The sequence below is a fragment of the Trachurus japonicus genome, chromosome 9 (genome assembly GCF_045865225.1).
Source record: "Trachurus japonicus isolate A0001 chromosome 9, Traja_1.0".
In the NCBI taxonomy this organism is placed as follows: Eukaryota; Metazoa; Chordata; class Actinopteri; order Carangiformes; family Carangidae; genus Trachurus; species Trachurus japonicus.
In genome coordinates this window covers 16,506,361-16,525,272 of record NC_140915.1, presented here as the reverse complement: position 1 = coordinate 16,525,272, position 18,912 = coordinate 16,506,361, and the positions used below count along the sequence as shown (strand labels likewise).

At 38.5% G+C, this 18,912-nt stretch overlaps 1 protein-coding gene across 5 annotated transcripts in view; it reads right to left on the bottom strand.

The window, feature by feature from the left end:
• Positions 1–18,912, bottom strand: part of ksr2 (kinase suppressor of ras 2) — a 118,611-nt gene that overhangs the window by 96,576 nt on the left and 3,123 nt on the right. For all 5 annotated transcript variants that reach the window (XM_085786271.1, XM_085786273.1, XM_085786269.1 and 2 more), the window contains exons 2-3: positions 8,273–8,413; positions 3,615–3,765 (exon numbers count right to left, since the gene is read on the bottom strand). In XM_085786271.1, the coding sequence (XP_085642397.1) occupies positions 3,615–3,765; positions 8,273–8,413 (292 nt within the window). The remainder of the gene's footprint in view (positions 1–3,614; positions 3,766–8,272; positions 8,414–18,912) is intronic.

Here is an 18,912-nt window from a genome sequence, read left to right as displayed (position 1 = left end):
AAACTTCATTCATTTGAATAGAGAGAGACGGAGAGGGAGGACGTTCACATCCAGCCATTTCTTTTTCTTTTGGAGAGCCAAGAGTCTCCTGGAGCGACCTACAGTATCTCCATGACAACTGAGCAAACTCCAACCAGTGAAGATGGAGAGATGAGGAGGTTGAAGGATGCAGAAAAAGCCAGTGCACGTTAAGTTTTTGTGTGTGTGTGTGTGTGTGTGTGTGTGTGTGTGTGTGTGTGTGTGTGTGTGTGTGTGTCTTATCGTAAAGGGCATCTCTGCTAAAGGGCATAATGCAGTGCTATTAAAAAAAAATATATATCCAATATATTATATCCAACATAATTCTTTAATGAACCAGGACTACACCATCCAACTTTTGTGATGTGCCATAATAGAAAACAACGAACTGGTACACATATAAAATATGTAACTGAGGCTAAAAAGATAAGTGTTTATTGTCGTTGTACACAAACACACTGTCCTTCCAGTTATAATGGCTCTCTCAGAATAATTATATCAAATTTTTAGTCATGTTTGTATCATGCCTCCAGATCTAATTGTGCTACACTTTTATGCATGGTGGTCCAGATTGAACAATCAATATTTTGGCAAACGGTGACGGCGACACAGAGCGAAGCGAACGCTGCCAAACTCCTAGACAGTGAGCCGGCCTCCGGAGACGCCTGCTGAAGCCTGACTGGTCCGAGTCCAGCTGGACCGGCGAAGGCACGGGCAGCTGAGACCGCCTGGCCGACTCTGTCTGCCAGCCAGCCAGCCAGCCAGCGAGGGGGGACGCCTGTCTGTCTTTCTGGACAACATCCGCCCCCGATCAAGACCTCCGAGACAGACTGATCCGGGCAGGAAGTTGAAGAGGCACACACACGCACACACGCAGAGTCAGGTGGGCAAGCCCCGACAGACGAGCTGACAAATGAGCACAGGGACCGACAGACAGGTGTGAGTGTGTTTGAAGAGGACACCTGGATACCTGCAGACTCACAAACAGCCTGGTTTCAAGCCTTTTTTTTCCCTGTTAAAGCCGATCTGTTTGTCTGAAAAACGTCGTCTGAATTCTTTCTGACTACACAAGAGAAAAGATTAATGATGCTTTGAAGAAAGGCCAAGTCATAAAACACACAAAGCACTGCTCTGTTGAGGGCACATTGAAGAAAAACTACTCATCAAGTTAATTTGCTTAATTATTCAGCAGAGCCTTCCGTCTGAAAGGACATCTGTTACAGAACAGAAGTACGAGAGTGTGTGTGTGTGTGTGTGTGTGTGTGTGTGTGTGTGTGTGTGTGTGTGTGTGTGTGTGTGTGTGTGTGTGTGTGGGAGTAGAGGAGAAGCAGATACGTTATCAAATGAGTTCAGAAAAGGTTGTTATTAAACACTACAACAAGAGTTTTAGTGAAGCTCTACTGCCCCCTTCTGGTTGTTTTGTGACATTGCAACAGCTAAAAAAACTTTAAGAGACTAAAAATAAATGATGGTCTGTATCGCCACCTGGTGTGTAACCATGGCAGCACAGCAGCATGAGGTCCACAGTGTCTGTCAGAGTCATAATAAAAAAGAAAAGAAGGGTAATTGACTATTGTTGTATTCATCCTGGACTTGGTTTTTACACCTGTTATACATCTAAGCTGAACATAAATCTATGCAATTCAGTGTTAACTGTGATGATGTCTGGGCGTTTTATTTTGAAATTATTTCCCTTGTGTTTTACTTCCTGCCTTCATGTGTTTCCCTGCTCTGTGATCACCTGTTCAACTCTAATGTGCTGCACCTCTGTCTCGTTACAACCACCTCACTCCTCGTCGGGTCAAAATACTTTATTCTAACAGAATAACTCACATATTATATTCAAAGATTTATGATAGAGACAGAAATGTGACATTTGCAGATTTTCTATAAAAAACAGTTTTCAAATGAGGAACTAGTGATTTCTTTCTATAACTATACTTCTATAACAATATGATGGTGGAGACACAGACACAACAAGTAACGCTACATATAGTGTTTATATTGTTGCTGTTGTATTGATAATCGTTAGTGAAATTAAAGGGATTTATCCACTAATAAAAACAATACTGATGGTGATTGTGGCCCAGGAGTGGTGCTGCAGGTTGATTTATGGTTTTGTTCGGAGTGAAGACAGTGAACAGCACCACCTGCTGTACAGACACTTACTGTTCTGGTCAGTAACTTCTGTGAGAATTAGGACTATTATCAACCCGGTTAAAACATATTCATCAGAATAAACTCAATGAAAATTTTAAAAAAAATACATGACAGAGCTGAATTGTCCTGTCAGATCTACTAGAAGTCTGTCGCCTGTACAATATAACTGCTTTATGGATTAAACTCCAAACATAGATTAATCTCTTTGTGGTGGTGTTATAGAAATATAAAAAGTAAACTAAGTAGCCTACAAATGATCTTATTAATATCTGCTTCACAGTGAGGGTTAAGATAGGTTATCTAATTGTTTTATGATATAATAACAAAATATAATGGGGAACTGTTGTGAGGGTCATCAAACATGTGTGAATTACTTTACTGACTTCACTTGCTCATTTCTGTGGTTTAGATTTGCAATTGTGTTATGGAGAAAATATAGTCTCATAAAAAAGCATATTTTGGATGGTAAATGTTCTGACAGATACTCAAAAATAACACATCAGGAATTAAACTCTTTTCTTTTGGCTGAGCTCTTTGACATTAATAAATAAATCATAGTTTTTAGCCCTGTCATGTAATAACAATAATACACATCAATGGCAGCATCCAGTATTATTTATTTTATATATGCTGTATAATATTTATGTATTATAAAGTGATATTGATTGGATAATAATGTAATTGTTTCTTCATCCCTGGCTTTGTTAGGGTGAGTCTATATACTACTGTCCTATACTAGACTCTGCTCTTAATAACTAATAAAAGCTCTCATAAACAGGACAATGACAGTCCTTCTCCAGATTTTTATCAAGCAAAAACGATTATAAATCAGTGAGTTTGAAATAAATACAAGGTCTGAACATTTTTGGTGTCACCATCATCACAGATTTCCAACTTTCTAAGCAGCCGTTGACTGTAACATGTAACATGATTGAAGTGTGATGATACACAACCACTTAACACCGGACCTCGTTGGTGCATTCAAGTACACTCGGCCATTTGAGACATGCAATCTACAGTACACAAACTATGTGTGGTCTGAAAAGTGAAACTGATTTGTTTATAACAATCAATTATTTTCTGGTCATGGCTGCCTTGGGGTTTAAGATGTCAACTAACTCTCACTCTGCCTCGTATGTTTTTGTCAAATCTGTTATCACATTACACACATCGCAAGAAAGGGACTATAAAACACACACACAAAAAAGCGTACTGTATATTCTTATGCAAGTGTATAACGGGTCATTTCAAGCTCAGTGGGATCACATTTAAAAAACAAAACCGAAGAATAAAGTTCACACTGTATGGTTGTAGTAAATGGACACCAGTATTTCCCTTTCCAGATATTTTGGAGGAAGAGAAACAATAGCCAGGTGTGTGTTTGTGTGTGAGCTCATGTGTGCCTGTGTGTGTGTCCTGGGTGGTGGATCTCTTACCAAGCTGGTGGGCCTTTCTGAGGCAGGACAGGGAGGCGTTGAGTCGGGCACACTCCTCCTCGTTGGCACCAAACTTCTGCAGCAGCTCACACACCTGCTCCTCGCTCATCTCCAGCAGACCCTCCAGGGTCACCTCACCTGGGCTCATCTCCTGCACAACACACACACACACACATTGTGAAAATACTGTACATGATATACAAAGGTACACATGCATGGAATTGGAAACATTAAATGTTAAAGATGCACAGAAAAATTCAATTCAACAAATGATGATATATAATAAGTGGATAATTTTGATGTTATTTGCTGATCATGCTTTAGGTGGAAAGAGGTCACTGTAGTATTTATGTCATACCACAGGGTGCACACACATACGTCATCAAACATATCAACTGTATGACAATAAAATCTCTGATCAAAGGGGGGAGTTGTGTGAAACTCAAGAAAATGTGTCTAAAAATATACTCTTTTCATATTAGTAGCAGCACATGCATTTTACAACACAGTGCTTTGTGGGAGTTTTTCATAATCACTGACATGTAACAAATATGAAGGTATTTTTGGTGCAAAGCTCTTGGGCACCTGTAAAAAGTGGAATTTGTAGTTGTATGAAATAGTTGTATTGGTAAATTTGAGGTCACAGAGCTCCATGAGTTGTGCACTTGCAAATTTCTTTTTCACCCACAAACACAACACAACAGTTACACCTCCTCAAATCCTTAATTACAGGTGCACAAAACCTGTTTTACAAATCACAGATTAAAAAACTTGCAAGCTAACATTTTTTGCTACTACTATTGCAGTAGATTTTGTGAAAAACCCATTCACACACCTGTATCAAATAGGCTAATGTGAAACTCGTGCAACAAAAGTTACACATATGTAAAATAATTTCTCACTAAATATTATTTAAAATATACAAATTATTATTACTATTATTAGGCTAAATATTACACAAATAAAGAACTACACCTGTTTGATCTGCCGCTGCGAGTCACATGTTTGATTGACATCTGCGTATCCTAGCTACGGTTAGCATACTGTAGCGTTAACGTTAGCCAACAGTCAGCTAGCCACATTAGCAGAGTGAATCAGTTACTGACGGCGCTAATATAAAATTGGTCCACCACAGCCTCCCGTTTTCAGGGCATAGCACACTGGAACTCGCTTTTAATGAGCTGCGTACAAATTAAAACTGACATTTAGGCTTCTTCTTACCGATAGTTTGTTCAGTCTAGTCTGTTAGCGCCGAACAACGAGTCATGATTAACGTCAAACTAAAAAAAACTCATGCTGCCTTCGCGATAACTCGGAGCTCGGACAATCTCCCTTTTAAAAACTTTGCATTCACGCATAAAAACATTACAAAGGACACAAAATTAATTTTAAAGAGAAGCATTTTAAAATAATTAAACAGATAATTTAAAATGAAAGAGAAATAACAACACAAATTTACTATGTTCCTACAAGGTAGGGATATTTCAGACTCAAGGTCCAGGCAAGACGAACACAACAACAGACACACAACACATAGGCTAGCCTACAATAAAAGAGAATTTAAAGCTACAAAAAATACATAAAAATGACATTATAATAATATTATAATAGATATTAGATATTAACTAAGTTAAAAAGAGACAACTGTACCAGAGATTGATACCTGATGGATGGAGCTACAGTTGATGTGGGTCAAACTATTAAATATATGATTTTCTGAGGCATCAAGCCAACACGTAACTGTATACATTTTTTTAAGTATATTTTTTGGCCTTTTAATGGACAGGGACAGAGAGACAAGAAATGGGAGACAGAAGTCTATGGATGACACACAGGATAGGGCCACTCGGCGTGGGATTTGAACCGGGGTCACTGAGTACAGCGTTAAAGGACAATTCCGGGCAACTTCAACTCAGGCTGTATTTTCCTAACATTTTAGGTCTAAAAGAAGGAATCTGAAGATTTTCAGTTTAATTGCTCCTGTTTTGCGGATTGAAGTTCCCCTGCTTAGGCTGTTTACATCCCTCAAAACCGCAACATGGTGTTGACATATGCATTTACGAACATTTCGCTCACACTCAGCCATCAAGGTATTTCAAGTAAAATTCTTAAGGCATCATTAATGATTATAAGCAACCTGTAGTTTTTTCATGCTTGCTTTCTTATAGTTAACCCACAGGTATGCGGTGTACAGAGGTGTACAGTAGGCTACACTTTGAACAGAGATATTTTGAATTCATCTGTACACGAATGAAACCTGCAAGCGAGAGTATTTGCCTGCACATACAGTTTTCAGCACTGCCTATAAATATCGCCATCATCTGTCCTGTCCTCTGTAAGGAAATATTGTATATTTCATAACATTTTAATATGAATAGGGAGACCGGGGACAGTTGCAACACACATTTTTCTCAGTTACTCAGAGACTATTTGGACTAGGCTCACCAAACTTTTATCAATTAAAGATACATGTGTCTGCTAATTAACCATGTCATTTAAAGATGGTAACATGTGACATATCAATCACAATATTTGTTTGAATGTGAATTCAGACGTTTCAATTGACCCCAAACGTGGGAACAGTTGCAACACGGATCAGGGACGGTTGCAACATATTAAACATAAATTAAATTTCACTAATTAACTTTTGATTTTTGTCTCACACTATGCATAGTATTCCTAACATATGCATTGTGCTACAGTATTATTTATTTATTTAGGAGTATTTATCAAAGAACAGTTGGAGTTTTGTTTTGCGTAGAACATATAGGCTAGGCCTTGAGTCAATGTGCAGAAGTTACCAGTGGTATTAAAACTCAATAGCTTAGTGAGAGACAAGAAGAGTGGAACAACTTGCAATACAAAAAAACTAGACATTTACTCTACTTTTGGATGATTTATTCACTGTATGACATCAAATAAATTACTTTTCTTCTATTTTCATAGGAAAATATATGTGGCTATTGTCCCATAGTACCTACATCAGATACAACCATAACTGCATATTTCATTATCAACAAGTTATTTTGGGAATTATTTTGTTTCTTTCTGTTTCTTTTTGTTATCTTTCTCTCATGGTTTAATATAATTGGCTGTTCGGTTCATCATCAGGAATAAAATAGATAGAAATGTGCCTATTTTACTCTAAAAATGTGCAATTTTATACATTTGCATTTGCACATGCACTTCCATATTCAAATGGCAGCTGCAATGAGTTGCAACCGCAGCCATGACAAAACATAGCTAGACACAATGACATTGACACATGTTAACCATGTCACTTTATAGTCAGCAAAACAGTGATTCAGACTAGGTAAGTTTGGATTGATTTATACAAAACGTCAGGACAGTATAAAAACAGCTAATGAAAAAAGCTACTTTCATACTTTCAAAACAACTTTGTCTCAGTATAAACAGGAGCAGATGGTGAATAGTTATCTCTATTTTTGTTGTCTCTATACAGTATGTCTCTCTATGTTGTCTTTTTGGTGGGCAGAGGGTCTAACTGAGCAAGACTTGCTCCCTCAGTTAGATCAGAAACATGCTTGAGTGATGACACTCACACTAGTGTGAATGTCATCACTCTAACATGTTTCTGATTGGAGAAATAAAAACTTGTTGCAACCGTCCGCTGTTGCGACTGTCCCCAGTCTCCCCTACGAATTACTTCATTAATTCCCAAAGGGAAATGAATTTGTCCGTCAGCTCATCACCATTTGCAGAAGAATCATAAAAGCCCGATGGCTAAAGGTACAAAGGATGTATTTTGGCATTTAAAATAGCATTTTAATCAATGTTTTACCATTGACAGTGTGGTTCTGCACGGGTGCAGATTGTTGTGTGACGTCAGACAACTGATTCTCAGAGCAGTCAGGGTAGATTTTTTTTCTGCACTTTTTCAAGTGATACTGTACTTGCCATCCTTTAATCAATACAATATTGGTACAATATCTAATGCCACACAAATTATTGCAATACCGATACTGCTGTATCGATTCCCACACACAATACAAACTTAGGGGGCAAATGTGGCATAATCCATGTCCCACTACTGTTCCACTGCACCAACAAAAACAAGAAAGAAGACTGCTAACACTTTAATAAACTCTCCAATAACTGTTTCATATTTAAATTTTCATTATCACTTGCTTGGCTCTAGTATCAGAGGATTACCACTTATACCTTGACTGTCATTCAACCAGTAACCTTAATTTGATTTGACTGCTTTAATGTTACAGTATGTTGTCTATATCTTCTTTATGGGGAAACCTCTGATAACTTAAATAAACTTGCTTTTTTTTAATTGATAGGCAACATTTTGGGGAATTTCACATTGTGACCTTTGACCTTTGACCACCAAAGTCTAATAAGTTTGTTATTGAGTCCAAGTTACATTTGTGCACAATTTGAAGATAGTCTTCACAAGGCTAAAATCCTGAGAGGTCGCAGTGACACTGACCTTTGAACTTTGACCTTTGAGCACCAAAATCTGATCAGTTCATCAAGTGTCAAATTTAAAGGCACAGTGTTGCTGAGATGTCATGTCCATGATGAGAATGGGATGTACAGACACTCGTAAAACAATACGCTTCCAGCTGTGACTGTCGCTGACATGGAGGCATAAAAACAAAAAGAAACGAGGCAGCTTGAACTCTTACCTCTGTGACCTCTTTCCTCAAGTTGACGATGCGGAACCAGTGGCCGAGGCGGGGGAAGTCCTCTAGCTCAGTGCTGCGCTCCTCTAAGGCCACTTTGCACTTACAGGACAACTGGCGGCTGAAGTACTTCACCAACTTCCCCTGGGAGGAGAGGGACAAACACAGGCTTCGTTAATGCTCATCAAACTTCTGTATTTTAACTTTGTCTCAAGTCCACATTATCTATAGAGAGCCTAAGCGGAAGCAGGAAGTAACGGCGCCATGGGACCTCAACTCTGAAAAACTCGCCATTCAAATGAATGAGACTGAAAATTTTATTTCGTGATCCGATTGAATTGCGCCATGAGAAAAAAATATGTCCTCTACCTGTTTAAAACATCACGTTTCATGCCGAGAAATCAGCCGTTTATCATAAAACGGCAACAGAAGAATGTATTTTGTGTAAAGACCGCTCTGCGGACTACAGATCTGTGTCCCACAGAAAATACGTCACCAACTGACACGGGAAAGGGCGGCAATTGGTGTGTGACGTCACCTACGCGACTTGTAGTCTTTCTGCTTACAGATTCTTCTGAATTTTATTCTACAATAGCTTTACAACAGACGGCTGATTTCTCGGGATGAAACGTGATGTTTTAAACAGGTAGAGGACATATTTTTTTCTCATGGCACAATTCAAACGGATCACGAAATAAAATTTTCAGTCCCATTCATTTGAATGGCGAGTTTTTCAGAGTTGAGGTCCCATGGTGACCGTTACTTCCTGCTTCCGCTTAGGCTCTCTATATTCATAACTGAAAACAAAAATAAATGATTTGGGGGGGGTGTTGTTGTTTTCACTTAAAGCAGAAGTAAGCGATATTTTTGTGTTAATCTAAGTCTTAAATAGTTATATCTTCCAACAGCAATCACTTACATAGAGTGTTTGGACCGAAACACGGGTCTGTCAGTCACTCTGCTCTGCTCTGAGCCGAAGAGAAAACTTTTCTCGTATCCTACAAGTTTTATCCAATGAGGAGAGAGAACGGCATAAAGGGGCGGTCCTCTCTGTGTGTGCAGCCAAGGGATGCGCGTGAATGTGGTGACGTAGGGACGAGGACCAATAGATCCATGACGAGGGCGGGGGCTGCTAACTCCATCGGCTGACAAGACGTTATGGTGCGTTCAAGGCAACCCGTAACTCGTGTTTTTTCCGACCTGTGAAGTCGTACCAGTTCGATCTGGTACGAGTTCACGGGTCGGAAGTTACGAGTGGCCGTTATAGTGACTTTCACAGGTAAAACAGGTCGGAAAAACACGAGTGGGTTGCCTGGAACGCTACAAAGTCGTAAGTCGTGACTTGAAGCTGTAATTTACGGTTTCAAAAGCCTGCCTGGAACGCAGCATTAGCCAAAATGACCGGATCGTTTACTTCTGCTTTAAGTTCTTTGTTTTACCACTGCTTTTTTTATTATTGATTTGGTTTTGTTTTTTTTGTTTTTTTTGTTTGTTTGAGAGAAGGCTGATGATGCAACATAGGAAAAGTAATGTTCTAAACTATAGAAAGCTTTAAAGCAGGGATGTCAAACTTATTTTAGCTCAGGGGCCACACAGAGCGCAATTTATCCTCAAGTGGGCTGGACCAGTGAAATGATGGCATAACAACCTATAGATAAGGAGAACTCTAAATATTCCCTTTGTTTTACTCCTTTTACAAAACATGTTATGAGCAACCTGAAAATTCTTGAGAAAAATAGCCTACTTGTAATTTCAACAACGTTATCCTCTTCTGCCTCTACATTTCACTAAAAAACTCAGCATAAACATTTTCCTCAAACCCAAAGTCCCAAAAATCCTGACAGACATGAACACAATCAGCAGCTTCACAGTCAAGAGACAACGTCGCCTTCACTGTGTACTGCAAAGTCACTGAAGCCCTTGCACAGCCTCAAAAACCAATGCATGGGAAATAAATGCAACACTCCTTTTTCTCTTAACCACCACGACAACCAGGATCACTTAGGGCCTGTTTACCCCGGCGGAGCTGCTCGGCGGTTGGCGGCTGAAAGCTGCGGCTGCAGTGAGCAGCTCCTCCGGAGGGAAACAGGGTGGAGTCAGACATAGGCACATGGGGAAGTGGATCCACACTGACCTGCAGTAATCGTCTTAACTTTGTACATGTTATGATGCAACACTGATGCAACATACTGTACACAAACACAGACTACCTGTAATCTAGTGACTATACTACTTGCAATTTTAATTTCAGAGTCCAAAAACCTGGAAAAAAGGTAAACGGATGAAGGATGACATTTAGTCCTGTTGGTATTGTTCTCTCTTTTCTTTTTGAATGTTTGTCTGAGCTGATTGGATTTGGCTCCAACTTTTTTTGCAGTCATTTTATCCACGTTTTTCAATCCCCCCTCCCAAAAAAGAGATTTTGAGACTGATTAAATTATTCATTGATACCTGCATGGGCAAAGTGTTTTGGATGTGGAGAGTCCACAGACTGAAGATGACCATACTGCAGGTAACCAGGGCGAGACCCCAGAGCTGACAACAACTACATATTGTCACATCTGACATACATATTTATATTTACAAAACTCTAAATCAAATTCAAGGTAAATATTACCAAGGGTATCATACTTTGTTTTACTAAGAAAAAAGTTTATAGTTATTGGATATTTTTGATCTCAGATAACGTAGTAACAACAAAGTCATTCAAAGTACTGTATTTGCAATTTACATAATAAAAGCTTGATACTTGGTGTCCACGAATCAATACAATATTGGTACAATATCGAATGCCACACAAATTATTGCAATACTGATACTGCTGTATCGATTCCCACACACAATACACTACACATAAACTTAGGGTGCAAATGTGGCACAATCCATGTCCCACAGCTGTTCCACTGCATCAAACAAGAAAGAAGAAGACTGCCAACACTTTAATAAACTTTCCAATAACTGTTTTGTATTTAAATTTTCATTATCACTAGTTTGGCTCTGGTATCAGAGGGTTACCCAAGGGAGCAGTTGTCGGTCTGAGAAGTGAAGCTCACTTCCGCGTTCAAAAAACTGCAATCCCCTCGGCTTCCTCTGGGGGCTGGTGTCAGAAGGGAGCATTCTCCATAGACCCCCATGTTAAAATTGCTGACTTTACATCCTCAATAAACATGATCAAAGCCTGGTGTCAGAACGTTTTTTGGTCTCAATCTATACTTTCTACCCCCGCACACACTCTGGGGGGGGTTTAACTCTACCGTTTTACTGTTATTAGGTTAAAACTCTGGCCAATTAGGGCGCGGAAATGTTGAGTAACAGGTCCGGAGCGGTCCGGAGACAGGCTGCTTCGAGGCCAGTGGGCGGGTTCTCGGCCGGCCAATCCAACATGGCGCTGTTCAGGCCACCATATTTGAGTCATAAAAACGACTCCCCAAAACCAATGGTTGACGTCACGGATGCTACGTCCATTCTTTACCACTTATATCTTGACCGTCATTCAACCAGGTCTTTACTCAAACTTGATTTGACAGCTTTAATGTTACAGCATGTTGTATAATCTTCTTTATGGAGAAACTTCTGCTAACTTAACTAAACTTTTGTGAATTTCAAGAATTGATTCTTGCTTGATAGGCAACATTTTTTGTACATTCTCACTAAAAATTAACCTGATTATCACAATGAGAAGATAATCTGTGTTATAATAACCCTATTAGCACTGCTCAGGGTATTCAGCCTTCAGTTCTGCTGCTGCTGTGTAAACATTTTGCCTCACATGTTGAGGTTGTGTTTGACCCACAAAAGGTCAGAGATGTGCTTCTTTCACATCCCACATGCATTTATGAAATACATTAGAAACTGGCGTATTTTTTTTCTGGCATTTGTATGGCAAACAGTAATATCTTTGTTATGAAATAACTCCCATTTAAGACGTCACTATTTATTTGCTATTAAAAATGTATTTCAGAGTGAAGTGCTGTCTCTCGCTGAGCACAAGGATGAGAGTGCGCTGACCTCCCAGTGAACCTGTGCTCAAAGAGAGAGAGAGAGAAAAAAACAAAACAAAATAAAAATAAACAAAAACTGGAAGCTGGGCAAGAGTTTACTCACAATCCACATCATCAGACAGTTTACTCTATGACAGCAACATGGACAGTCTGTCTGACCATTAATTAAGACACTTGAGGTGTCATCTTAAAAGAAAATAATTATGATCATTCTGTAAGATTTAAAATAGATTATTGTCAAGAACATGTCTCCAAGAAGCATAGATCAACACAGTCAATCCATGCAGCTGAATTTGTCCCAGAACACAACAGTGCAACAATAATAACTCAATTTCACACATAAGAGAATATAAACAGGTCATTTTGGGTCTTATTTTTATTATTTTCATTAGTATGTTCTGTTATGATTATTAACATTCAACATGTTGTCAGCAGATTGATTTGCAACTAAAAAAATTGATGGAAAAAATGAATTAAAGTTGAATTGAATAAAAGTGAACTGAACATAACTGGATAAATCAATGTATACGGATTACACATGTTTTTATTAAGTGAGAAACATTTATTATTTAACATTATAAGATCAAATCTGCACTGCTCTCTGCTCATCACAGGGTCCATATTGGCAGAAGTGGCGCAAAAGGACTTCAGATTTACTGTTGCACTGTTGCAGTTTCAGATGTACAACAGCAACACACGACACTGTTCTTATCACCCACATGTATTTTTTTTTTTTATGTAAACCACCAGGCATCTGAAGAGATTCAGGGAAAAAAGCCAAAAGGCATCCGGCACTGACAAAAACCACCACACGACACACACATATCCACAGAAAATCAAACAATAAAAATGATTTTAAAAAATATTGTATTTGATGAACCATAAATGGAAAAAAAGAGTCAATACTTCTTTTTTTTCCAGGAAGCAACACCAACCGATATTATAATCTGATTTAATAATTTGCACACATGAGAAGAAACAACAGATATACTTTAAACTACTGTATCTGTTATTTCCCAGTGTGCTGCCTGCCACCATCCAGGAGACAGTAAACAAAGAGAGATATTTAGTTTGATTCTGTAAGACAGTACTTAAAATATACTGGTATCTGAGCTGAAACAACTGGTCTGGACCGAACACGGTGGTAAAATAAGTTGCAGGCCCACAGTGGGTGACGTGATGCTCGAAGACTTTTAAGGATGATGCATGTGCATGGCCCCGATCCAAAACATACACATACAAAATGACTGCTAGAAATTAGACAGCGCTGCCTGCAGGCCTTGTACATCAGCACATATACAGTACCACAGCAGAAACCAGTGGAGGAGGGACGAGCAAGTCACCTCTGAATACAGAAAAACCCCACAGCGGCTGCCCACGGCTCGCTGACACTCTGCCCAATGAGGCGACTACACTCAGTCCACACCTACAGAGAAACACACATTCACCGAGGCTAAATGTGTTACAGTAATGCAACTCTCATAATACCTCGACTTAAAATATACACCGTTGCCACTTGTATTTGTTTATGCTATGAAGGAATAAATGCAACAACAGCAGTTACAGTAAGTAGCTGTTTTATTTAGTGTAAATGAGAGAGATTGATAGAGAGATCATCAATACTGCTATGTATCTTTCTTTTTAGTATCTGTGGAGTGATCCCCATATTTCTGTTTAGCCGTGGCAATAGTGGCACGGCTCCAGGGATGGCAGCGTTCAGTCTGTCAAGCTGTCCGTCAGCCAACCCAACACTTTGATCTCAATAAAAATTTTGGACAGATTTCAAGAAATTTGGTTCAGACATTCATGTCGCCCGCAGGATGAATTGCGACCGCTTTGATGATCGTCTGATCCGACCAAACACTCTGGTTTGTGACCAAACACCTGCAAAACGAACGACACTCCCAGCAGCATGCAGCCTCAGCTCAGCTGTAGTCTGCTTTTAATCCTGTTTAGCCACAGTTAGCATTCAAATCAGATAGATAGATAGATAGATAGATAGATAGATAGATAGATAGATAGATAGATAGATAGATAGATAGATAGATAGATAGATAGATAGATAGATAGATAGATAGATAGATAGATAGATAGATAGATAGATAGATAGTGACTTTATAATATATCTTGTCTAATTATCTAATGGGGATCTGCTTAAAGGAAATAATGGATGGATGGATGGATGGATGGATGGATGGATGGATGGATGGATGGATGGATGGATACAAGATCTCCTGAATCACTGTCTATGTATCCTAAGTCTATTTCTAACAGTTGTTTTTGTTTTAGCTTTGGCATTTAGCATTTAGTTTGACATAACTTGTAAAAAATAAAGACTTCAGGTGTGAGTGGGTGAAACTGTCAGTTTCAATAAAGGTGGACAGTTGATTATATTCTGTGTACATTTGAATGGGACGCCTCCTCTATGTAATTAGGCTGAATTCAATTAGCCTGCACATGCAGAGAAGCATAACAGGTAAAACTCAGCTGTACACACAATGAAATTCATTGCTGGAGGGAAAAAAGAGAGGTTTTGTTTACTCTGAGCGCTCAAGAAGCCTCTGTGTCAGTGTGTGAGGACAATGTGGCCTCCAGGTGATGCGAGTTCAGTGCCCCTGATCTAACATGTAAAACCAGCCACCATGTGGCATCGCCACCCGAAAGCTGCAGTCAGAGCAGATTTGGCAAGACAAACTTTACTCCCTTGCTGTGGCGAAAAAACCAGAAGGGACTGAACATACTGTACTGTGGGCAGGTGCACAAGCATAAGCTGCTCGGGCTAGCTGGCTAACAATAGCATGGCCGGAGCTGAAAATTAGCCCTGTTTCTTTTTTACACTTTATTATTTAAACCTTCTGTCTCTGCCCTTGCACGGACTGCTCAATCCTGTTTGTATTTAATATTTTCACTTCACAAGTATTGGTAAATATCTAAAACATTGGATTTAGAGAATAGTTTGGTAGTAACCCTTTAATTTACAGGCTGTTAATTATGTGAAAATGTCAAGAAATAGGCAAGAACTAAAAATTATTTGCATCATAATGTCTAGAATAATGGTAAATTTAATAGTAATGTCGAGAAATATAGACAAAAAATAACGATTGATTGTGTAGAAATAGCCCAGAAATAACGGCCAATTGCAACGACTTGGTGGAGAAAAATTCTGGCCTTTCCGAAAAAATTCAAAGCATGAAAAGCGTGTGTGTATGCCTTTATGAAAAACATGACATTACAGTGAAATTGACCGTTATTTCTAAGGTATTTCTTGACATTATCACCTAATTAACAGCCTGTAAATTAAAGGGTCACCTATAGTTTCAGTCCAGTTAGTGAAATAAATGAAAAATAAACAGCTTCAACTATATTAAAGGAAGAAAAAAGCTCAAGAGAGGGAATTTGAATTTGAAAGTGGCTGATTGGGATTGAGATCTCACAATGGACAGTCTTTGAAAATCTGTTAAGTGCAAAAATTAAAGAATAAAAGCAATATGCTGAGTTTTTTTCTGGTTCATGATGAGTCCTATAGTAGCAGATGATGGAGTTTTCTGAATCAAGAACATAACTTCAGTAAAGGTTTGTGCAAATTAGTGAGTTCAACTTTTCAGCTACTGCTAAGTTCTTCAGCTGTACTGCAGCATGTTGTCATTGTTAAAGATAGTGTACTTATAAGTGCTCGCTCTTTTATAGCTTTAAAGCACAATACAGTCTTTTATTAATATGCTATTCCGGTGATTTAGTGGGCCATTTCAATAATGTTGGAGCACTTGCATTCAAAAGCATCTTCAAAACCAAACAAGGCTTTTTGACCCTCAGCTAGAGAATATCTCAAAACAAAAATACAAGTCCAATTGCCTTTGATTCAATTTGTTGCCCAGAGATAATGATGACCTGGATGAACGAGAATATCCATAGACTCAAAACAAAAACACAGAAACTAAACCACAGCACTTTAAAGCATCGATAAAATATATCCTTTAAGATTGTAAAAGCAATGCAATGATGTGAAAAAGGGGGTGTGATTGTATGAATCTACAGAAATACCACTCTCACTCTTCTGAGGACTAGCAAAAGTTTGCATCCTTGTACAAGATGAGGAAGCCATGCAGCTGGACTGAACCAATACATGTGGTCACGTAGGACTGATAATAAATTCTTATTAGTGTGACCTATTTACCTCAAGCACAATGAGCCCTTTAGCCATCTACGCTACAGGAGGGAGTGGAAAAACACCACAAGTTGTATAGACCTAAACAAACGTTGTATAGCCTTTATATGAAACCTTGTTTTCATCTGTCCTCGTCTCTGTTATATGTAACACATAACGGGATCGCACGTCATGCTGTGTCATGTGTCTCTCTAAGCCTCAAAACAACACAAATTAAAAAAACAAAACAAAACAAAAAAACATCATTCATCATGTGCGTTGATCATTTCAGTGCGTATCCAAGGGATACCGCCGACCAATGCATAATCATATTAATGGAAAACCAGTATTAGCACTTCATCCAGGTAATGATATAGGCTGCTATTCTTGGTAGAGCTTTTGGCTAAAGCAAGGTCAGTACTCCAACGCCTCACACAGATTGTGTCTGAGGCTCAATCTGGGTCCTTTAGGTTAATAATAGAGACGAGGGAGATGGGGAGGTGGGGAGGGGGACAAAACAAGAGATGTCGTAGAGGAATCTCCTATACACACACAGCACTCAATAACGATCGGGACAGGTTAATGAGGAAGGCTTTGCGTGTGTCTGACGTCATTGTGATCCTGATCAAAACCCCCGGTGGACAACTCATTTGTGGTTGAGGCAATAAGAGGACTTGTCATCCTGAAAGGCTCTGTAACTCTGAGGATTTGAGGAAGATTAGACAGTTCTCAGGAGTAATTCCCCTTGTTGCACTTGCGAATTAACTGTCAAGTGTGTTTTTTTTTCCTTTTGCTCTTCTTCATTTCTAAAACACGTGTTTGTTTCTTTCTGGTGAGCATCTCTTTCACAGCTTTAGTTAGTTAATCTAATTCCTATACCAAGAAGCATCTCACAAAACATCCAGACCAACTCTTTGCAGTAGCACACAGGTCACATTTGTATTTTGGTTCCTAGATATTGATAAAAAATGTTTTACAAGGGGATGATCGTTGCCTAAATTTAACAACAGAAGTACAGCAGCCCACAACAGTACATGCCTATACCAAAATATCTCACTCTGACCTGAATTCATGTTGGTGTTTCTATCACTTTGTCTGGTGGGGATAGTGTGATAAAAATGTGGCTAATTACTGTATTTTTAAGCACTGTGAATGTCCTAGTAGCACATAAAACAACTTGTATATTTGTTTCTGGTTTTCACACAAGTTTATTTTCAAAAGTGCTGCAGCGTGGCCAATAAGTTAATATTAATATAGAGATAGAGATATAAATTTGTGTTTTTAGTTTCTTCTATAAAGAGAGACAGTGAAAAACCACTGATGAAACATAATTTGTGACATAGCTAGATGTAAAATTTGACATACAATTTAGACTATAACTGCGTTACATTCAATTATATCATTGTCAACATGGTTTGACATCTGTTTTCAGCATAAACAGATACACAGCACTGATAAAGCATCAACAAAGAGTGAATATTGAAGATAGAGGGGATACGTTTGATAAAACATGGGACCTGAACTACCTTAAAAATGTGAGCCCATAGACACTGGCTATTGTACAAAACCTTGCAGTGCAAACAAGAGTATGATGATGTATATGTCTACTGACCTATTTATTTTACTATTATTATTATTATTTTTTTGCTTTTATATTCTATCTATAGTACTCATTTTATGACCATGAAATATTGTTGTGCTTGATGTGCTGTGTTCTTTACTTTTTTCTTTTTTCTCTCTGTCTCTTCTCTTTTTCCTCTACTAATTTTTTCTCTTCATTTTATATGTATTTTCTTTTTTCATTTTTCTCTTCATTGAAAATCAATAAACATATTTCTAAAAAAAACAAAAACAAAGAGTGAATATTCACTAACTAGCTGCTATTTCGGTTAGCTATAGTGAATGAATTGGAGCCAAAACAGCAGCTAGTTAGTGAATGTAGTGGAGTCAATATGGCGGCTAGCTAGTGCATGAAATGGTTGTGAGTTTGACTTTATAGTCGCAGATGGAGCTAATACAACATCTAGTTTTATATAGTGCATTGAATGGAGCCAATAAAGCAACTAGCTAGTTAGTACATTAAATTGAACTCATATAGAAACTAGCTAGTGTATGGAATGACGCCAAAGAGACAAATATTTTTCAAAGGTGTTGACCATGTGACGATACGAACACCTTAGGAAAACATTTGGCTTTGAGCGAAACTCAAGTGAGTGATAGACTTGTGTTCATCTTAATGCCAGAAATGACTTCTGTGTTTGATTTTCTTTGAGCAACAATAACTTTGACATGCGACATGTTGAGCTCTGGAGTTATGAACAGGCTAATAACTGTATAATGTAGACTACACTATAAATAATATTTGACAGAGACATTGAGTCTTCTATTAGACACTGTTTGGATTCACTTGGACAACTTTTTGTGTTGTTGAATGTACAGGAAAAACAAAACTCACAACTGAAGCCATGACGATATAGACCTATAGGCTACATTATGTG